The 22,263-nt window shown below is 55.7% G+C and overlaps 2 protein-coding genes across 2 annotated transcripts; one reads left to right on the top strand and one right to left on the bottom strand.

Moving 5' to 3' along the window:
• The first annotated feature begins 1,265 nt into the window (after positions 1-1,265).
• LOC138683648 (gamma-secretase subunit Aph-1b-like) lies at positions 1,266-6,635 on the top strand. The gene is made up of 7 exons (XM_069775650.1): positions 1,266-1,449; positions 2,494-2,664; positions 4,171-4,244; positions 4,402-4,524; positions 5,482-5,609; positions 5,880-6,003; positions 6,242-6,635. Exons 1-7 carry the CDS (start codon positions 1,337-1,339, stop codon positions 6,277-6,279), a joined length of 771 nt encoding a protein of 256 aa, XP_069631751.1. The 5' UTR covers positions 1,266-1,336; the 3' UTR covers positions 6,280-6,635.
• A 1,249-nt stretch (positions 6,636-7,884) lies between these two features.
• Positions 7,885-20,441, bottom strand: CA9 (carbonic anhydrase 9; the record flags this gene model as incomplete). Its single annotated transcript, XM_069775651.1, is given in 10 exon segments — positions 7,885-7,990; positions 8,142-8,231; positions 8,378-8,394; positions 8,582-8,609; positions 15,166-15,307; positions 15,450-15,607; positions 15,978-16,044; positions 16,319-16,411; positions 17,183-17,331; positions 20,180-20,441. Coding segments are annotated over 10 exon segments (1,074 nt in total), but the record flags the coding sequence as incomplete, so codon positions are not given.
• Between the last annotated feature and the right edge of the window lie 1,822 nt (positions 20,442-22,263).

Here is a 22,263-nt window from a genome sequence, read left to right as displayed (position 1 = left end):
TAATAATGATAATGATAACACTAATAAAATGACAACAGTAGTAATAAAAGGATTGAAATGTACAAATGACGCGCAGGGCAATTGCTCACCACCCGCCGACCGACACCCAGCCAGTCCCCAAGTGGCGATTCCCTGCCCCCCCCTTCCCAGTTCCTAAACTAGACGGGACATCACATGGTATGGAATACACTGTTGGCCAGTTTGGGTCAGGTGCCCTGGCTGTGTCCTGTGCCAACTTCTTGTGCCCCTCCAGCTTTCTCGCTGGCTGGGCATGAGAAGCTGAAAAATCCTTGACTATAGTCTAAACACTACTGAGCAACAACTGAAAACATCAGTGTTATCAACATTCTTCACATACTGAACTCAAAACATAGCACTGTACCAGCTACTAGGAAGACAGTTAACTCTATCCCAGCTGAAACCAGGACACAATCCCACCAGAGAACAACGCAACTGGAGGAAAACACAAACAGTTATAATCACGCAGTGCTGTCTCATTTCTGTATGAGTTACTTACACCCCATATGCAACGCTCGGTACTGTGCTCCACATAGGGGCTGCGCTGCCTGAGCTGTGAATGTGGAGTGGGCACTGCAGGAGGAGCAGTGTGCAGGGCAGGGGGTGTGTGGCCCCTGCCCTGCATGCTCAGGGGCTGCAAGGGGCCTGGGGGCAGTGCCAGAGGCCCCCTGCACCAAGGCAGGCCTGTGGTGGGGTGACAGGCAGTTAGGGACCCTTGGGGACAGCCAGCACACCTCACCCAAGCCTGGGCATCCCCAGCTGGCCCAGGTTCTGGGGGGCAGTGCAAGGCCCCCCTCACTGGGTGGCCCCTGTGAGGGTACCAGTGACAGGGCCAAGCTCCCCTGGGTGCAGGCCACATCCCCCCCTAGTGCAGGCCTTGCCCCTCCGTGACAGACCTGAGCCCCCTGGTACAGGCTGTGCCCCCTGGTGACAGGCCCAGGTCCCTAACTGGTGCAGGCCATGTCTCCCCATGACAGGCCCTGCTCCCCCATGACAGGCCCAGGTCCCCCCGATGCAGGCCATGTCCCCTGTGACAGGCCTGAGCCCCTCAGTACAGGCTGTACCCCCCATGACAAACCCAAACCCCGAGGTTCAGGATGTGCCCCCCCATAACAGACCCTAGCTCCGCCCCACTCCGGCTCAGACCCTGCCCCCGCCCAGCGCGGCCCTTCCGGCGGTGGCGCGCGTGTGACGTCAGGCGGCCCCGGAAGGGCGGGGGAGGAGGGAAGGAAGGAGGAAGAGGAGGTGTGGGGGCTGAGCTAGGCCGATCTGAGCTGCCGGGTTCCGTTCCCGTTCCCGTTCCCTGGGCCCTGCTGCCATGACGCTCGCCATCTTCTTCGGGTGTACCTTCATCGCCTTTGGGCCGGTGTTCAGCCTCTTCCTCTTCACCATCGCCCGCGACCCGCTCCGCATCATCATCCTTATTGCTGGGTCAGTCCCGCACCGGTACCGGTGCGGGAGGGGCACTGGTGCCACCGTGGATACTGGTGTGGGCGTGGAGGGGACGCTGGTATTGGTATCGGTACAGGTATGGCACCAGTATTGGTGCTGGTACCAGCACGGGTGTGACAGGAACGTGACTGGTACTAGCAGAAGCGCAACGGGGGGACTAGTGCTGGCGCTGTTGTGGGCACGACAGGGGCACCAGTACCAGTGCTCGTACTGGTGCTGTTCCTTGCATGATAGGGGCACCAGTACTGGTTCTCTTACTGGTACCATCATGGGCACAACAGGGACACCAGTACTCATACTGGTGTGGTTGTGAGCATGACAGGAGCACTAGTACTGGTGCTCTTACCCTTGCAAATGTGACAGGGGCACCAGTATCCATACTTGTACTGGTACCATTGCAGGCACAACAGGGGCACCAGTACTCGTACTGGTACTGTTGTGGGCATGACAGGGGCACCAGTACCAGTACTCATACTGGTGCCATTCCTTTCACAACAGGGGCTCCAGTACTAGTATTGTACTGGTACCATTGTGGTCACCACATGGCGTGGGCATGATGGAGAGGGACACTGGTATTGGTAATGGCATGGGGTCAGTAGAGCACTGGTTCCAGTACCAGTACAGGGTCAGTAGTGGTACTGACGTGCACAGCAGGGGCAGTGGTACCAGTACCACTGTGGGATCAATAGGGTATGGTACTGGTACTGACATGGATATGAGCCTGGCACTGGTATTGGTACTGGTGTAGGCTTGGCAGGGGCACTGGTGCCAGTTCTGGTTACCAGCAGAGGAGGAGTGCAGGCACAGCAGCAGTACCAGTACAGGCATCACCTGCCCAGCACTGGTGCCAGAACAGCGCTGGTACTGGTAGGAGAGTGGGCAAGGCTAGGGTACTGCTGCCAGTGCTAGTACCAATAGAGGGGTGCAGGCGTAGTGCTGATGGGCACGGGCATGGCACTGGCACTGGTACCAGCACCAGTCCTGGCATGGCACCGGTGCCAGCAGGCGCTCTCTCTCTTGCAGGGCTTTCTTCTGGCTAGTGTCACTGCTGCTCTCCTCCCTCATCTGGTTTATCACTGTTAAAGCCAGCGACCCCCGGGATGAGCCGTTGCAGAAGGGGCTCTTGATATTTGGGGTGATGTTCTCTGTGCTGCTGCAGGAGGCTTTCCGCTTCCTCTACTACAAGCTCCTCAGGTAAGGGCATCTCCTACCCTGCTCCAGCACTGCCAGATGGTCCTTCTGCTCTCCCAGCTATGGTGGGTCCAGATTTCGGCTGGGAGGGATGCAGAGAGTGGCACCAAGCTGCCTTGATCCTTGCTGGGAGCACGCAGGTGGTACCTGTGTCGGTACATTAACCTCGAGCAGGTCTCGAGTGGCAGGGCAGAGCAGACCTAAGGTCTGGAGGACCCAGGGCTGAGGTGGCTGGTAGTGTCTCTCTGAATTCGGGACAGGTAGGCTGTAGGTTTGGGCTGCTGCAGGACGTGTAACATCCTCTCTGCCCTGTCACCTGGTGACTAGCGCCAGCAGTGCTCCCGCAGATCAGACAGAAGCTGGGGGGATGCCAGGCACCAGGAAATGCCCACTTTGCTGCGTGGGGGATGGGGAAGGGTTAGGGATCTGCCCTCGTCTCCTGGCAAGTCTTGTTCCTTTCTTAGGGACGGCTTTGGCGGGGACAGCCTGAAAGTGGTTTCAGTGCTCTGCGGGGTGGCGCATCGTTGCCGGGCCGTGCTCAGTGCCCTGGCCAGCCCAGGGCAAAGTCTAGGTGCAGTCTCAGCAGCTCCCGGCCTCCCTGGCACCGCTGGTCCCGGAGCGCAGGGGCTTGTGCCGCCTGCTGGGTGAGCACGCGCTGCACCCTGTACTGTTTTTGGATGGATGGACGGACGGACGCTGCGCTGGACCAGGGAGGCAATGCAGGAGTCGGCATCCCTCATTGCCCCCCCCCCAGCGGTCCCCACCTTCCCAGCTGGCTGGGTGCTGGTGTGGGGCAAGGGGCTGGGGGGCCGGGTACGTAGGCTTGCACTGCTCCCTGCAGCAGGGCGCTGCTGGAGGTGGGCAGGCAGAGGGTAGCAGAGCTCCGCGGAGCGGCCTCGAACACAAACCACTGCATTTCATTGCCCTGTGGATCTCCAGCTGCAAATGCTGCTGTCCTCCTGGGGCTGTGGAGCCATCTGGCATCCTCCTCACCTGCCATACCTCTAGCTGATAAAACTTATGAAACCTAGCGCTCTCAGTTTCTCCCCCCAAAGAATTTTTCTAGCTCTTTGAGCTCTTTCCTGCACCCTCTCTGTTTTTTTCCCCAACATCTAAGAGTATAACTGCCAAGATCAGGTACACCCTTCTGGCATGCGCCTCCTGTGCCAGCACTGGGGCTGTTTTCTGTGCGGGGGTGCTGCTCGCTTTGCACCTGATGTCCCACTTGCCCCACCCCTGCTCTGCGGGGCTGGCTTGCGCTCACGTCCCTCTGTGGAAATCTTTCTATGTGGCTTCGTGTGGTTTTCATGTGTGTGGTTTGTCCAGTGGTTCAGGGTGGTCCTGTGGATGCTCTCCAGAGCAGGTGTGGCTCAGTGATGGGGAGGTTACCAGGATGGTGGGATGGTGCAGAGTGAGACCCTGGCTCCTGCCTACTCTGTCCTGGTGCTGCACTGTGCCCCGGGAGGTGGCCAGGTTGTGCCGGCCTCCAGCGTGCTCTCCCCTCTGCAGGAAGGCCATTGAAGGGCTGGTGGCCCTCAGTGAGGACGGCTGCTCCCCCATTTCCATCCAGCAAATGGCATACGGTGAGTGCTGCACAGAGCGGCCAGGCAGGGCTGGGCACGGCGCTGGGGGGAAAGGGGGGTTTCTCACCTTGAAGCTGGCTGGGTCCCCCGAGGGATTGGGAGGTGCCTGGGGTGGTCCTGGGTGGCTTGGGGCTTGACGGCATCCCTGTCCCAGCAGTGGCTGGCGTGGGCTTTGGGCTCATGAGCGGCACCTTCTCCATGATCAATCTCCTGGCAGACGCATTAGGGCCCGGCACCACGGGCATCCACGGGGACTCACAGCTCTACTTCCTGACCTCAGGTGAGCGACTGGCACCCTTTGCCCACATCTCTGCCCCACCACAGAGGCGGCAGACCTGGGGGGGCTGGGGCTCAGTCCCCTGTGCTCTCCCCTCCATGCTGCACCCCGCTGCCACTCCCCATACCCATCTGAGCCCTTTGTGGTCCCCTGTCACATCTCTCTGTGCCAAACCCTTCTCTCTGTCCTGTGACCCTCTGTCGTGGTTTAACCCCAGCCGGCAACTAAGCACCATGCAGCTGTTCACTCACCTCCCTCCAGAGTGGGATGGGGGAGAGAATCAGAAGGGTAAAAGTGAGAAAACTCATGGGCTGAGATAAAGACAGTTTAATAGGTAAAGCAAAAGCCGCGCACGCAAGCAAAGCAAAACAAAACAAGGAATTCGTTCACTCCTTCCCATCGGCAGGCAGGTGTTCAGCCATCTCCAGGAAAGCAGGGCTCCATCACACGTAATGGTTACTTGGGAAGACAAAATGCCATAACTCTGAATGTCCCCCCCTTCCTTCTCCTTCCCCCAGCTTTATATGCTGAGCATGACATCATATGGTCTGGAATATCCCTTTGGTCAGTTGGGGTCAGCTGTCCTGGCTGTGTCCCCTCCCAACTTCTTGTGCACACCCAGCCTACTCGCTGGTGGGGTGGTGCGAGAGGCAGAAAAGGCCTTGACTCTGTGTAAGCACTGCTCAGCAATAACAAAAACATCTCAGCATTATCAACACTGGTTCCAGCACAAATCCAAAACATGGCCCCATACTAGCTACTATGAAGAAAATTAACTCCATCCCAGCCAAAACCAGCACACCCTCCCTGCTCCTCTCCCCCATCCCTCCCAGCGCTTCCAAGTCTGACCCAGCAGTGCCCCTACTCCCCTTCCCTGGCTCTTTTCCATCCCTCCCCAAGCCTGCGGGCTGGGCCAGGGCGGGTGGCTCCCTGGTGACACCCCTTTGCTGCTTCCTGCAGCCTTTATGACCATGGTGCTGATTTTCCTTCACACCTTCTGGGGGATCCTCTTCTTCCATGGCTGTGAGCACCGGCGCTGGTGGGAGATCACAGCTGTCGTCATCATGCACCTTGCCGTTTCGGGGTCGGTGAGTAGCCAGGAGCAGAGGGACCTATATTCAGGGATGGCTGTGGTGCATGCTGGTCCCTGTGCTGGGGGGGTAATAGCCTTCGGCACTAGCGAAGCAGTTGGGTTTTGGGGGATTTGCAGCTGTCCCCATGTGTCCCCTTTGCAAACTGAATGCCAAAGCTGGTATCCCCTGTCCGATTCTGCTCATTGAAGTGGTGACACTGCCACCCATCCTGGCCCTGTCTTCTCCTGCCTGCTCACCCCTTCCCTCTCCCACCTCTCTCCCTAGACGTTTTGCAACCCCCTGTACATGGGCAGCCTGGTGCCCTCCTACCTGCTGATGGCCACCGCCGCCACTTGGGCTTACCTGCTCTCAGGGGGCTCTGCCCAGAACCTGCGGCACTTCCTGCTCTGTAAGTCCTGTTCCGTAATGGGGACAGGGGACCCTGCAGGTTCCTCTGGGTACCTGGACCAGCGCTGGGGTGGGGAGAGGGTGCCTCAGGGGCTGGAGCAAGGGCATCATTCCCTTGGCTGCCAGACTAGAGGAGATGCTGGGGTTTGGGGCTGTGGTCAGGTTGTTGCCTCTGCTGGGGGAAGTATAGGGTAAGGAGTCTGGTGAAAACTGCCCCCCTCCCCTCTTGCTTCCCGCAGATCTGCAGAGTGGAGCCAGCCCTCAGCTGGAATCCTGAGGCCCCGTGGGATGTTCCTGTCCCCAGCTGCCCCTGCCCTCCCCTCCATCCTGGTGACAAGAGCAGCCATCACCTTCTCTGCAATATCTTTTCTCCTGGACTGGTGGACCCTGGCCAGTTCTGGCAGGACAGGTGCTGGGGTCTGGCTGCAGCAGCCAGCTGACCGGTGTGGCTGGAGCTGGCTCGCTCTGCCACCCCTTTGGAAGCCCCCAGAGAACAGCTCAGTTTTGGGGGACTTGGCTTTGCTGGCCCTGCTGCGAGTGGAGCCCCAGTTAGCTTGCCTGGGAAGGATGCTACCTTGGACTGCCGGAGGCTTGAGCCCAAAGAAACCCGTCACTTCTCCCTCTGCCGCAGAAGATGTGCTGTCTCCTGTGCCAGGGCAGGGGGAAACCCGTGCCTCCTCCTTACCGCAGGGTGAAGGAAGTGGCTTTGCAAAGTGCTGCCGGGCTCTGGGCTGGGGCTGACCTCTATGGTGCTACTTTCTCTGCCTCTTGGCCCAGCCTTGCTGCCCTGGAAGCCACGCCCCCCCCATGCTGGACTGTGGTAACTGCAGTGAGCTGGCATCCCAGCATGGGGAGGGATGGTGTGTTGGGAGCAGCCATGGGTATTGGGCGACTCAAGGGGGCTGACAGCATCCAGGGCAGGAGGAGGACAGGAGAAGACAGTGCCATGTGGAGGGTGGCAGAGGGCTTGGGAGGAGATGCAACCCCGCAACTGGTACCAGCACAGCTTGGGGAGGGGGGTTCAGGGGGCCATGCCAGTGGATCATTGCCCTCTCCTGCCCTCAGAGGGGGATTTTCAGGCAGGCACCAGCCCTGATGCTGTGCCATAGGGCTGGGAGGGAGAAACTGCCATCAGGCTCAGGGCTGAGAAGTCCACAGTGGGCTTTTATACCAATAAAAAGAAGTACCATAGGTGAGTGGGGGTGTGCGTGCCAGTGCTGGTGGCAGTGGCTCATGCTGGCATGACTATGGGGGGTGTCTGGCAGTTGCAGACCCCAGTTGCCTGAAGGTCTTGCTCCTGCTCTGTCCATCTCTGGTTTTACCACTTTGAGGTGGAGGCTGCTGAGAGCTAGAGACCTGCAGGTTCCTCCCCTCTCCCAGGTCCAGCCCATTTCTCTTGGCTTCTGTGGGGCTGTGGAGCTCCCCAGGGCTTGGCTCTGGCTGTGCTGGAGCTGCCAGGAAAGGTGGGAGGCAGCTGTGGGCCAGGGATTGCTCCAGCTATGTCAGAGCTGGGTGGGGGCTAGCCAGCAAGGAAGCTGTGGCTCTGCCAACGTTCAGCTCTGGCTTTCTCCAGCCCTACCAAGCCACGGCTATGTTTTTCCAACACTGCACAAATAGGAGGAAGTCCCAGAGAGACAGAGGGCAGGGCCAGGCTGTGCAAAGAGCCCTGCGCTGCTTGCTCTAGAGCTCTGCCTGGGGCACAGAGGCTGATACTGTCTCTGCTGGTTGGGAAGGGCTTTTTTTTAAATAACAAAAATATCTACTGAGGCCAGATGCTGCCCCAGGCAGTCCATGTGGGCAGCCTGTGTGGCCACGGGATGCTGGATAACCTGCCCTCCCTCAGCCCGGGGCAGGAGTGAGGGGAGGTGGGGTGGGACAGGCTGAGCCAGCAGGGCTAGGACCTCCGCAGAGGCCCAAGGCTCACACGGTGTTGTTAGTGGTGGCTGCTGTGTAGATGACCTTGGATTTGGTTGGCAAGTCGAGCCTGGTGGGGGAGGAAGGGTGTGTGTGTGTTGTTAGAGCAGGTGGGGGGGCCCTGCTAACCCATGTTGCTGCCTGAGAGACCCCCCCTTCCCATGCCCCAGACTGACCCCTGCCACCCCCTGGGGCCCCTTCTGCAGCTCCCTGTCGCTCATCGTGCATTCTGACTGCAGTGCTTGTAGCTGTACAGCAGGAAGGCTAGTGCCGTGATGGCAAAGAACACCCTGAAGAACACGACCAGCACATCCCCTGCAAGTGAGCCGAGCACAGGCATGTTACACTGGGGACAGTCCCTTGCAGCTACCGGACCAGGGAGATGGGGCAAGGCTGGAGAAGGCTGGTGGCCCAAAGGCAGAGGGGACATGAAGGCAGCAACCTCAGCTGAGCACGCTTACCTGTCTGAAATGAAGATCTGGAATGTCCTGCAAGAGACAAAGACAAGAGGACGCTCGTGAGAGCCAGCTGTGCAGATGCTAGGGCAGCCCTGCACCCCCACCATGGCTGCCTGCCCCCCGGCTCAGCACACAGCTGCCAGGACCCCTCTTCCCAGGTAGGTACGCCCCCTGGCTGCCTTCCCCTCCTTCGGGCCAGCACCTCGCCTACCTCCTGCTGCTGAGCCGTTGCTACCTGGAAGAGAGACAGGGCAGTCAAGAGGTTGCCCGAGATGTTTGGGGAGGGAAGCCTGCAGGGCTTCAGGCCACGCTGCCAAAGCAGGGCTGCCTGCAAGATTCCCCGTCGCAAGCCTGGCCCCAACACCCGGCAAAAGCATTAAGGGAAAGGAAGGAAAAAAAAATACTCCTTGAACCACAGCCCACACAAAAGCCTCACTGAATCCAGCCAGAAACTCCCTCACCGCGGCTGCCACTGCCCGGGAAGTGGGCAGGCAGGGAGCAGGGTACGGCAGCACCCTATGACTGCACCAAGCCCTGCAGGAAACCCTAGAGAGGGGCATGGGGCGAGCCCAGCAGGCAGCAACCACAGGGACAGCTGCCTGCAGCAAGATGGTGAGCAGCTCCCCAGTAGGAGGCAGCTGGCCACTGCCAGTCCCCATTGCCCCAGCCTCAGTGGCTGGAGGCTTTGGGACAGCTTCCACAAGAAAGTAGCGAAAGAAAGGCTTGGAGGTAAGTGGAAAATATGATAAAGTATCTAACAGGTTTACCAAAGATAGAGCATGCCAGCCTAACCTGATATCCTTCTTTGATAAGTGATATTCTAGACAAAAGAAAATGCGGTAGATTTATCTCTCCCAACTTCAGTGAAGCATTTGATGTGGTGCCACATGGGAAACTGTTAGCTAGGCTGAAGACCGCAGTGATTAAAAGCCTATGGCCATTAGCGAGCTGGCTGCAAGTGGGAAGTGCCCTGCACCATGGCATGTGGTTACTGAGGGCATTGCCTAAAGACCTGCGACCAAGCCTGTGTGCTGTTTCTAGTAGTCACTGTTTTGGGTTTGTGTGGTGGGGTTTTGGTAGTAGGGGAGGGGGCTACAGAGGTGGCTCCTGTGAGAAGCTGCTAGAAGCTTCCCTGGCTCCAAGTCGGACCTACCTCTGGCCAAAGCTGAGCCAATCAGCAACAGTGGTAGTACCTCTGCGATAACATATTTAAGAAGAGGAAACCTGCAGCAGAGGGGGAGTGGAATGTGAGAGAAACACCTATGCAGACAGCAAGGTCAGTGAAGAAGGAGGGGGAGGAGGTGCGATGGAGGAGGTGATGCCCCTGCAGCCTGTGGTGAGACGGCAGGCTGTTCCCCTGCAGCCCATGGAGGTGAGCGGTGGAGTAGATGCCCACCTGCAACCCATGGAGGACCCCACGCCAGAGCAGGTGGATGCTCCATGTATTGGCTTTGTGTGGCAAGGTTTTGGTAGCGGGAGGGGCAACAGGGGTGGCTTCTTTAAGAAACTGCTGGAAGCTTCCCCTGTGTCTGACAGAGCCAATACCAGCTGGCTCTAAGACGGACCCGCTGCCGGCCAAGGCCGAGCCAATCAGCAATAGTGGTAATGCCTCTGTGATAACATATTTAAGAAGGAAAAAAAGTTGCAGGACTCACAGAAATGGCAGCCGGAGAGAGGAGTGAGAACATGTAAGAGAAACAACCCTGCAGACACCAAGGTCAGTGAAGAAGCAGGGGGAGGAGATGCTCTAGGCGCCACAGCAGAGATTCCCCTGCAGCCCGTGGTGAAGACCATGGTGAGGGAGGCTGTCCCCCTGCAGTCCATGGAGGTCCACGGTGGAGCAGATATCCACGTGCAGCCTGTGGAGGACTCCACGCTGGAGCAGGTGAGTTCCTGAAGGAGGCTGTGACCCCATGGGAAGCCTGCGCTGGAGCAGGTTCCTGGCAGGACTTGTGACCCTGTGGGGGACCCACGCTGGAGCGGTATGCTCCTGAAGGACTGCACGCCATGGAAGGGCCCCATGCTGGAGCAGTTCGTGAAGAACTGCAGCCCATGGGAAGGACCCACATTGGAGAAGTTTGTGGAGGACTGTCTCCCGTGGGAGGGACCCCATGCTGGAGCAGGGGAAGAGTGTCATGAGTCCTTCCCCAGAGGAGGATGAAGCAGCAGAAATAACGTGTGATGAACCGACCATAAACCCCATTCCCCATCCCCCTGTGCCGCTGGAGGGGGTAGGTAGAGAAGCCGGGAGGGAAGTTGTGCCTGGGAAGAAGGGAGGGGTGAAGGGAAGGTGTTCTGAGATTTGGTTTTATTTCTCATTACCCTACTCTGGTTGATTGGTAATAAATTGAGTGAATTTTCCCCAAGCTGAGTCTGTTTTGCCTGTGATGGTAATTGGTGAGTGATCTCTCCTGTCCTTATCTTGACCCATGAGCCCTTTGTTATATTTTCTCTCCCCTGTCCAGCTGAGGAGGAGGGAGTGATAGAACAGCTTTGGTGGGCACCTAGCATCCAGCCAGGGTCAACCCACCATATTACCCCATGTACTAGTTGCATTTTCTATTACCAGTCACTGAACACCTGCCTGAGGGACAGCTGTATAAACTAGCAAATATTAACGCAGTAGGCAACCAATTTCCAAAGCATTCAGGAAGTTTCCTCCTGGCTTTCTGTGTTTTCTCCAACACAAAGAGAAGAGTGGCAGGATGTGTCTCATTGCTGTCACCAAAAAAGGCTGGATTCCCTGGGGATGCCCAAAGCCATGATCTAGTCCTGCCCTCCGCTTCGAGCCCCTCCACGCTGTGCGCTGAGCCCTGTTCTCCCACGCTACCCAGCGAATATCCCTCTAAAAGCACAGCCTCATGCTGCCAGGAAACATAATTCATGCTGACCCCTTGCTGAGCCAGGCCACCACCCCAGCGAATGGCCGGCAGGGATAGCTTTCGTTATCTGCTTTCCTTTATTTGCTGCATCTCTCAGCTCAGAAAAGGAGGGTGGTGAGATTGTATCTCTTTCCTGCCCAGGTGCTGCCGGCCTCCTGCCCTCCCCCTGGCCCAGTACCTCTGGTTTGTGGCTCCAAGACCTTCTCCTACAGGGAAAAGGGCTCCCCTCGCATGGGGTACTCATTTTCTGGTTGTCCTCCTGGGGTGCAGGACCTGCCGGGAGCCACAGCCTCCCTCCCTGGGATGTGCTAGAGGGGAAGGATGGTGCACAGCTGTCCTGGCCGGTAGAGCTGGCCCTGCACAAGGGCTGGGGCTCCTCCTTGGGTCCTCCTTGCTTTTCCACAGTACATCAGCTGAGCCATTCTGTTGTTTGGTCAAAGCACCTTCCAGGCAGGGGTTTGTCTGGCTGCAAAAGGAACAAGAGTGCAAAACCACTTCTGCGGGAGCCTGTCCCAGTGAGCAGTGCCCCGCACTGCAAACAAGCCTGCCCTGCACCCTTATCAGGATGGGCCCCCTGCGTCCAGCCTGTGCGCGCCCTTGTCTTCCTGCTGGGACAAAGCCCTTTCACGCCCAGTGTTTTTCCCTATAAGCTGTCCAGCCTCCTGGTTTGGACCAGTCCATTTAACTTAACCTTTTACACTCTGCTGCAAGGGCCTTTTTTCCCCTCTGAGCTTTCTGTGGTTTGGCAGTGAGATCCTGGCTGCTGTTCCCAGGTGATGCTCTGCCCCAAAGATGTGAGGCTATCATCTTTCATGGTTGAGCAAAGCTTCGCATTTTCTCCATCCTCCCACCCATCTGCTTCCCCTTGTGGTCCTGCAGAGAGGTGCAGGCCAGGGGAAGCTCTGGGAGGCCGGGCAGCAGGGGGGCTCGACCTGGAGGCACATCTCCCCACTCAGATCCACGCTGAGGACCACAGGGCCTGTCCCCTCCTCCCTCCCCTTGCACTTCCTCTGCTGAATTTCAACCTTTGGATTTGTTTATCTAGGCCTGACAGACTGAAGATCTCCCCAAAGTGCTTTCAGCCCTGGTGTGGGCTGCAACCCCTTTGATAAACCACCACATTAACCTCCAGCAGCCTCTCACCTCCACACTCTTCTCCAGTTTCCTCATTGCTCTAGTGCCTCATCTCATCTCTGAATCCTTCCTGTTCAATATCCTTGAACAATGTGCTGGAGGGGAATGACCACACAAAGGGCATCACAGACACATTTTGATGAGACATGTTGAGCTGCGCAGAGCAGGACACAAACCACTGCCGCCCCCCCAGCCCCTCCTTTGGGTGTGATTACCCCCGCATTTACAGCCCGAGACATTTGGGTGAGGGCGGGAAGAGCTGTGTTGCTGAGCTGTGTGGGTTTTGCAGGGCTCTGGGTGATTTCAGAACAGGTCAAGCCACATAAAGCCAAGCACCACATGAAGCTCCCAGTCAACATAATCAATATTATTGATTTATCAATCTGTCGTGGTTTAACCCCAGCCAGCAACTAAGCACCACGCAGCCGCTCACTCACTCCCCCCCATCCAGTGGGATGGGGGAGAAAATCGGGAAAAGAAGTAAAACTCGTGGGTTGAGATAAGAACGGTTTAATAGAACAGAAAAGAAGAAACTAATAATGATAATGATAACACTAATAAAATGACAACAGTAGTAATAAAAGGATTGAAATGTACAAATGATGCGCAGGGCAATTGCTCACCACCCGCCGACCGACACCCAGCCAGTCCCCAAGTGGCGATTCCCTGCCCCCCCCTTCCCAGTTCCTAAACTAGACGGGACATCACATGGTATGGAATACACTGTTGGCCAGTTTGGGTCAGGTGCCCTGGCTGTGTCCTGTGCCAACTTCTTGTGCCCCTCCAGCTTTCTCGCTGGCTGGGCATGAGAAGCTGAAAAATCCTTGACTATAGTCTAAACACTACTGAGCAACAACTGAAAACATCAGTGTTATCAACATTCTTCACATACTGAACTCAAAACATAGCACTGTACCAGCTACTAGGAAGACAGTTAACTCTATCCCAGCTGAAACCAGGACACAATCCCACCAGAGAACAACGCAACTGGAGGAAAACACAAACAGTTATAATCACGCAGTGCTGTCTCATTTCTGTATGAGTTACTTACACCCCATATGCAACGCTCGGTACTGTGCTCCACATAGGGGCTGCGCTGCCTGAGCTGTGAATGTGGAGTGGGCACTGCAGGAGGAGCAGTGTGCAGGGCAGGGGGTGTGTGGCCCCTGCCCTGCATGCTCAGGGGCTGCAAGGGGCCTGGGGGCAGTGCCAGAGGCCCCCTGCACCAAGGCAGGCCTGTGGTGGGGTGACAGGCAGTTAGGGACCCTTGGGGACAGCCAGCACACCTCACCCAAGCCTGGGCATCCCCAGCTGGCCCAGGTTCTGGGGGGCAGTGCAAGGCCCCCCTCACTGGGTGGCCCCTGTGAGGGTACCAGTGACAGGGCCAAGCTCCCCTGGGTGCAGGCCACATCCCCCCCTAGTGCAGGCCTTGCCCCTCCGTGACAGACCTGAGCCCCCTGGTACAGGCTGTGCCCCCTGGTGACAGGCCCAGGTCCCTAACTGGTGCAGGCCATGTCTCCCCATGACAGGCCCTGCTCCCCCATGACAGGCCCAGGTCCCCCTGATGCAGGCCATGTCCCCTGTGACAGGCCTGAGCCCCCCAGTACAGGCTGTACTCCCCCCATGACAAACCCTGTCTAGTTGAGGAGAGGGAGTGATAGAACGGCTTTGGTGGGCACCTGGCCGTGGCTCTGTGGGAAGCCTGCACTGGAGCAGTCCATTCCTGAAGGACTGCAATCCATGGAAGGGACCCACGCTGGAGCAATTAGTGAAGAACTGCAGCCCATGGGAAGGACTCACATTGGAGAAGTTCATGGAGGACTGTCTCCTGTAGGAGGGACCCCATGCTGGAGCAGGGGAAGAGTGTGAGGAGTCTGCCCCCTGAGGAGGAAGGAGCGTTAGAGACAATATGTGATGACCTGACCGCAACCCCTATTCCCTGTCCCTCTGCACCGCTGCGGGGGGGAGGAGGTAGAGAAAATCGGGAGTGGAGTTGGAAGGAGGGAGGGGTGGGGGGAAAAGTTGTTTTAAGATTTGGTTTTATTTCTCATTACCCTACTCTGATCTGATTGGTAATAAATTAAATTGATTTTGGTATTTTTTTTTTCCCCAAGTCGAATCTGTTTTGTCTGTGACCATAACTGGTGAGTGATCCCTCCCAGTCCTCGTCTTGACCCATGAGCCTTTCGTTATATTTTCTACTCCCCATCCCACCGGGGGGGAGGAGTGAGTAAGCAGCCTCGTGGTGCTTTGTTGCCAGCTGGGCTTAAACCATGACAGCAGGGAACCGTGTGCCCAGCCAGGATGGCTGCATCACCCCCTTGGCAGAGCGCGGCCTTCGGAAGGGGTCCCCTGCACTGCCCTTTCTGCAGGTCTTGGCACTTGGCAGTGGAGTGCTTGCTGCAAGCCTATACCTCGGCAGCTCCTACGAAATTTAGCTATTGCGTTTGGGGATGAAGAATCTGGCTGGGATGCTAGGAGTTTGCTATTTGCCCTTGACCATACATCCCCCAGCTGTGCTAGTGTTGCTTCTGCAAGACCAAGGACAAAATAGTTCCTAGAAACCGATCTTCCCTATGCAGGGCGAGACAAGCACAGAAATGGGGGAGAGCAGGACCCCAAGACCAGTGCTGCCACAAGTCACCTGCTGGACAGGGCTAACCCATGCAAATGCTGCATTTCCAAAAGAGATGTGAAGCCTCAACTCCTTCTCCTCGCCCTGTCCCTGCATCCCCGTGGCTGGGTGCAGCCTGAGCACATTCACATGCTCCTTACCAGAAGGCAGCTGCTTCACCAAAAGGAGGGTGGTCTGGAAACTTGCCAGCACCTGTCACCCATGCAGGTCCTGCACCAGCCGAAAATTGTTCTGCAGAGGTTTACTGTTGTTGTTCCTCAGGCTTGTCACCAGCACTGACATCTGGAAGGAAAGCAGTGTGAGCAGAGCAGGGTGTGTCCCACCTTCAGGAACCAGACAAGCCCCAGGGGACCAATGTGGATGGTGCATGCTTGCGGGGACAGGCTGAGCAAGACTGAACATGGAGCTCGTTGCCCTGATGGACCTGGTCATGAGAGAGTAGCATGCTCTGGTTGAAGACTGTCCACTTCACCATCTGGTAGCAGGAAGGGGCAGTCAGAGAGCCACTGTAGTGGAAGTAGAGTTTCAGGTTGGCAGGCAGCAGGCCTGTGATGTTGAATCCAGGCACCAAGACTTCCTTGCCTGGAAGAAGAAACACCATGGGAGCAACAGTGGGGCAACCCCTTGGAGGACAACAGGCAGGACCAGCTTGGAGATCATGGGAACAGACCTGACCTGGAGCATCCCCCCAGCCCAGGCTGGCACCACATGTGCCAGGGTCCACCCTGCTGCACCCAGTGTGCTGGAGAAAGGGTAGTAGGTTTGCCCCAGAGGCAGGGGGAAGCATGTGTGAGCAGAGGGCACCTTGGAAAGCTATTTCTGTACAAGCTGTGCAATGCTCCCCTTCTCACATATGCATGGCAAGTGCCTGCTACAGCCTCTCTGCCATGCAGTGGGTTTCTCTGCTGGGCTGCAGCTCCTGAGACAAGTACTAGGTGGAACAGGGCCTTACCTTCTCTTTGAATTTTGTACAAATGCTCAAGTATTTCCTGATAGTATGGATTCTCCCTTGGCCCAACCTGCAACACAGAGACCCCACAGAAATGACAAGCACAGGGGCTGAAGAGAGACTGGGTGGTAATGGTAGTGCCAGCAGGGAGGAATTGTTCCCTGTGAGGGGCACCCTGGCCCAGTGACCCCTTCCTCCCATCAGGGCTGCCCTGCCCTCTGGTACTGCCCTCTCTCTCCCCAGGAACATTTGCACCTTTGCCTGTCCCCAAAACTGTGCTTGACTCTGCCCCCCCCAGCACTGCTCCTACCCCTTCTTGCCCAGGGCTGAGCTATGGGACTCACCTCCAGGAAGGCTTCTAGTACGGCCAGGCCATCTGGGTGGACCATTGCCTCCTTAAAGCTGTCATACTTGGTGTTGTAGTGGACCATGTGAATCTGGAAGGGAAACATGCAACCCTGATGCAGGATGAGTGCCTCCAGGAGGTGCTCACCCCCACAGGGCTTTAGCCTGCCAGAGCAAGGGCTAGGAGAGACATGCACCCGTGCTGAGCACCCCTCCTAGGAAGGGAATATGCTGGTGGGACCGAGAAAGTGTGCCACTGCGAAGCAGCAAGCATGAAGTGCTGCCCGCAGGAACTTCCCCAGTCATGGACACCAAACCAGTACTCTGCCCTAGATACTGGGGGGTCGTACTGCAGAGCTGGCCTCGGTTTGAGGACAGCATTAGTGAAAGAGGAATAAAACCAGATGGGATCTGCAGAGCAGGAAGACAGCGTGTACAGAGTAAACAGTCCCTGCAGCTCCCAAAGCAGGATGCTCGCTGCTGCTCAGGGAGCTGGCTCCCCCAGCCTGGGGACTGCCGTGGCTCCTGCTCCATCAGCCCAGGACTGGGCTGCAGCACAGGGACAGGCTGCACTGCTCACACATAGCCAGCCCCAGTCCATCTGTGGGCAGGGTGTCCTGTCTCCTCCTCACCTCTGCACCACAGGCTGCGGCATGAGTTTGGCTCTTGTTTTGTGCACTCGGCACCAAAGCATGGGCTCCTACACTGAACTCTGCTGCTGCAGAGCTGCCCAGGGAGCAGGGATCCCGGCCAAGTAGTTACAGCATTCATCCAGTGACAATCAGGACCGTGGGCTAGGAGCAGGACAGCACTCCAGCACCAGAAGAGGAAAGGATGCATCCACTGCCACAAGGGCTCCTTACCTCCGCAGCAAAGCAGTGTCTGTTGATGGTGTGCTCCGAGCGGGATCCCGACAGGGAGCCCCAGTGCAGGTGCAGGTGCAGGTGCATGGCTTGGTACTGCTGAGCATAGCCACCAGTGATGGCCAGCGACTCAGGCAGCTCAAGGACAACTGCAAGGGCAGAAGGAAGACGTCAGTCAGTAAAACACAAAGCCCAGTCCATCCCACAGGTACACAGAGATGTCTCAAGGGAAAGAGTCACCCTGGGCTTGTAGAACTTTGCCACAACAAACAAGCTTGCTTCCCATCTTTAATGAGGCTATGGGTGGGTCAATGTCCAGAGCTGTGACAATGCAACAGGCTTCAACTTTCAGCTTCAGGTTGCAAGACACCCTGGTAAATACATCAGCTTCAAAAATAGCTGCTATGAAAATTCTGGAAAGTGAACAGCCCCCCCCCCCCCCCGCCCCCCCCCCCCCCCCCCCCCCAGTGAGAATAAAGAGACTGTGGACAAAATTCATGGAGAAAGATATTGGCAAAGTGGTGATTACCTATGAGAGCAGGACAGTCGGGAACAGAGAGCTGCAGCACTTGGCGAGCTGGGACCATTCAAACAAAGGGGTCTGTGAGTGTTTGACCAGCACTGGAGCTGGTGACACAGAAGCATTAAATCTTCTGAAAGCATTTAGAGCTAAAACTTTGCCTCTTTGGGTACAGTAAATACATACTCGGTTTTGCCTTTTACTTTAATGTGGTTTAGCCAGGTATCTTGGACTCATACAGCAGTGTGGCAGATCTAAAAGCTGAGTTACCTGGACATGCAGCAAAAATATCAGGAGCATCCCTGAACCCTGAGAAAGGCTGTCCTATCCTTCTAAGCACCTTTTCCTCATTTTTAAAAATCAACTTTTTTCCTACCTCCTGCTTTATAGGTGAAGTGTCTCTTAGTCACATCACAGAGCTAGGGCAAATATTTGGGATTAACAACGTAACAGGGCTGTGATGAGTCATTTGTCCTCTGTGGCATTCCCTGCCACTGGGCTCAGAGATACAAAACTCAAATATCAGAAGTGGGAGACTGCTCCCTCCCTGGGAACTTATCTGTTCTTACATTTCTTTTGTATATCTAAATCAGTACATTCCTTCTACTAGTTACCAGAGTCATTTTCAGGCCCTTGCAAAAGCTTATACAGTGTATATACTTTATATTACAAAAAGGAGTAACTGTACAAATATCTCAGTAGACTTGCAACTTTTTATTTATGGCTTTTCATAAAGCAGACTGGCAGTTGCCAGAATAAAAAAAGGCATCTTATAGGCATGTGAGAAACTACTTCCCCCCCACCCCAATGAAAATGCTCTGACTGCTTTTCTGAACACCAAGCAACACCAGATGCCAGGGTGTCTAAAATAGCAACTAGTTTAACTCTTCAGGCATGCTAGGGCAGGAGGCAATAATATAAAGCGCTGTGCATGCACTGCGTGGCTGATCTGACCATGCACAGCGAGTCCAACCTGTTGAGTTTGCTGTATACACAGGTCAGCTCCATCTCGCTAGCTACAAGGGCAAGGAGGTGCCTTATCACACCTTCGGCGAGTTTAAAAGTCCCTGTCTCCACCAGCTTTTCTTAGCTCAAGGACTGGCAGACACCAGCATGCACAAAACACTCAACGTGCTCCCAGAAAGAATCATAGAATCATTTAGGTTGGAAAAGACCTTCAAGATCATTGAGTCCAACCATCATCCATGCCCACTAAACCATGTTCTGGAGTACCTTGTCTACACGCTTTTTGAATACCTCCAGGAATGGTGACTCAACCACTTCCCTGGGCAGCCTATTCCAATGTCTGACAACCCTTTCAGTAAAGAAATTTTTCCTAATATCTAACCTAAATCTCCCTTGCCGCAACTTGAGGCCATTTCCTCTCGTCCTATCACCAGCCACCTGACAGAAGAGACCAGCACCCACCTCACTACAACCCCCCTTCAGGTAGTTGTAGAGAGCTATAAGGTCTCCCCTCAGCCTCCTCTTCTCTAGACTAAACAGCCCCAGCTCCCTCAGCCACTCCTCATAAGACGTATGCTCCAGGCCCCTCACCAACTTGGTTGCCCTTCTCTGGACATGTTCTGGCAACTCAATGTCTTTCCTGTAGCGAGGGGCCCAAAACTGAACACAGTACTCGAGGTGCAGCCTCACCAGTGCCGAATACAGGGGAACAATCACCTCCCTGCTCCTGCTGGCCACACTATTTCTGATACAGGCCAGGATGCCGTTGGCCTTCTTGGCCACCTGGGCACACTGCTGGCTCATATTCAGCCTGCTGTCAACCAGCACCCCCAGGTCTTTCTCTGCTGGGCAACTTCAGAGCCAGTAGCAACCAGGACCACCATCCCCAGCTGTGGGGTGGTGAGCGGGAAGATGGGTTTTTCCCTCCATATCTGGCATGGTGAGACCGATACTAAAATAATGTGAATAAGTTGTGTCTGGACTTTCCAAAAAACATTCTAAAATTGGAAAAGAAAAAAAACCCTACAAAATGTCTTAAGATCCTGAGACAGCATCCTAAAGCACAGACTCAAAGAAGTTGGCCAATGTTGTGTCCTAAAAGACTGAGGTAGGTACCTTAAAGGCTAAGACACATCAGAGACTGAATAGTCCTTTAAAAATGAAATGCAGGAGAGGAACCAGTTGCCACAAACCTGCATCAGAAATACCAGGGACACATTTTTAAAGGAAACATGGGTTATAACAAATTCCTGGAACGAGCTCCCAAAGGCAGTGAGTGGTGAGTTCTCCATCTCCTGGTTTCTCCCCTCCAGCCAGGAAAGCACATAGACTCATACAGGCTCAGCAGACCAATGCTTCCCTTTTGGCCTTGAAGGCAACATGACTGCAGCCTGCAAGAGAATCCCCTTCCCAGAGCCCAGGGGAAGGGTGTTAGAGAAGTCTGGTCCTGCCAGGAAAGACTAAGCAGGCTCTGCCTGCACTCCAGCCTGTGCCTCTGCCTTTGCACCCACCTGCGTGCCCACTATTCCTCAGCTTGAGCTTCTCATTGGCAGGCTGTAGCCAGAGAGCTGGCCACAGCTGGGGGCTGAAGATGGTCCTGGCTGTGTTGATGTTAATGGGCGACTGCATGGTGCCCGTGCAGCCTGGGTAGTCCACACCCCGGTGCTCCTGGTCTGGTACAGGGAGGGAGGGAGCGCCAGTGAGACCACCTGGGCAAGGAGCCTGCCAGAAAGGAGGTTTGGTGGGTGGCAGGGAAGGGCACTGGCCAGGGAATAAGCCATGCACACAAGGTTAGTTTCCACCAAGTTAGCTTCGGAGCAGCTCTGTGCCACCATGTGACTGCATGCAGCTGTATCAGGAAAGGTCTCTGAGCGTGGTGAGCTGCCAGGAAAGTCTATTTTAGGGGTGTTTGGGAAGAGCACAAAAAGATCATTTACAAATGGACTTGGCAGACTGAGGAGCTGCTGCTCTGCAGCTCATCACATGCTTGCTGCCTTGCACAGCCTGGCCTCTGGCAGGTATCAACCTACCATTTTGCCTGCTCTGCTACCTGAGCCCCACGAGTGAGGTGCCACAGTGCTGCTGGGATCATGTGAGTCCACAGCCACAGGTCTGATGGGTTCCCAGCTGTAGCTGTGCTGGTACAGCCTTGCAAAGGGCCAGCTCACATAGCTGGGGTGACTGCTTAAATTGCTGCTTCTCCGCAGCACCATAGCTGGGATAAGCATGGCTGATGCCCCCAAAACCTCCCTTTGCACCACAGGGGCTGCTTCTAGCACACCTTGGGCCAATACAAGCCCAGGCTCACATCGCCAGCCCCTCGTAGGACCCCTGTAAAGAATGAGCTGAATATTAGCAGGTCTGAGACAGCCCCTGGTCCCAAGCAGAGTGATGGTGCTGGGGCCTGGCCCACCACCGTGGCGGGAAAGGGTGAATTTGCGCTAGAGCTGCAGCAATGCCCATCACAGGTACCGTGGAGAAGCCCCCGCAAGCCATGGCGGGAAAGCAGGACCAGGCAGGATGGGGAGGGAGGGGGACAGGGGACAGAGGACAGAGGTGAGGACACAAGCTAATCCCTGAGCCAGTCAAAGTCCCAGCACAGGCTGCAAGTCCATCCTGGAGAGCCTAGCCTGCTTCCCAGTTTGGCACAGGATCAGGCAAGTGCCCATTCAGGGAGGAGCCCTGCCCTGAGGGGCATCTCCTCATACCCAGGGGGCTCTTGATGCAGCTGCTGCTTCCTGCTCAAATCAGAGCAACCCCCAGCACTTCAGCCAATCTGTGCCCAGGTTTGGGCACCGCTGAAGTGGCAGGGTCAGGAAGGAGGTAAGGGTGAGCCACAGAGTGTGCACAGGAGCCCTGTAATCATTAACCACGGCTGGCTCAGGCCCAGGGTCTGCCGGGTGATAGGTGTCCTGGTTTTGGCTGGGATAGAGTTAATTTTCTTTGTAGTTGTCGTGGTTTAACCCCAGCCAGCAACTAAGCACCATGCAGCTGCTCACTCACTTCCCCCCACCCAGCGGGATGGGGGACAGAATCGGAAAAAAAAAAAAAAAAGTAAAACTCGTGGGTTGAGATAAGAACAGTTTAATAGGACAGAAAGGAAGAAAATAATAATGATAATAATAACAATAATAAAATGACAATAATAATAATAAAAGGATTGGAATATACAAAATAAGTGATGCACAATGCAATTGCTCACCACTCGCTGACCAACGCCCAGTTAATTCCTGAGCAGCGATCCCCTCCAGGCCAACTCCCCCCCAGTTTATATACTAGGCATGACATCACATGGTATGGAATACCCCTTTGGCCACTTTGGGTCAGCTGTCCTGGCTGTGTCCCCTCCCAACTTCTTGTGCCCCTCCAGCCTTCTTGCTGGCTGGGCATGAGAAGCTGAAAAATCCTTGACTTTAGACTAAACATTACTTAGCAAAAACTGAAAACATCAGTGTGCTATCAACATTCTTTGACATTGATTGTTGTGTTAAAGGGTAAAGAAGTTTAGCAGAAAATAAACCCCCTTGTGTTCCAGCTTATCCTCAGATGTCAGAGGGGCTGTGGGCAGCTAGGTTTAATTTCTGAGTGATGTCCA

This window comes from Haliaeetus albicilla, chromosome W (genome assembly GCF_947461875.1).
Source record: "Haliaeetus albicilla chromosome W, bHalAlb1.1, whole genome shotgun sequence".
Taxonomy (NCBI): domain Eukaryota; kingdom Metazoa; phylum Chordata; class Aves; order Accipitriformes; family Accipitridae; genus Haliaeetus; species Haliaeetus albicilla.
Note: the sequence above shows the minus strand (reverse complement) of the source record. Positions and strands in the feature narration are given on the sequence as shown.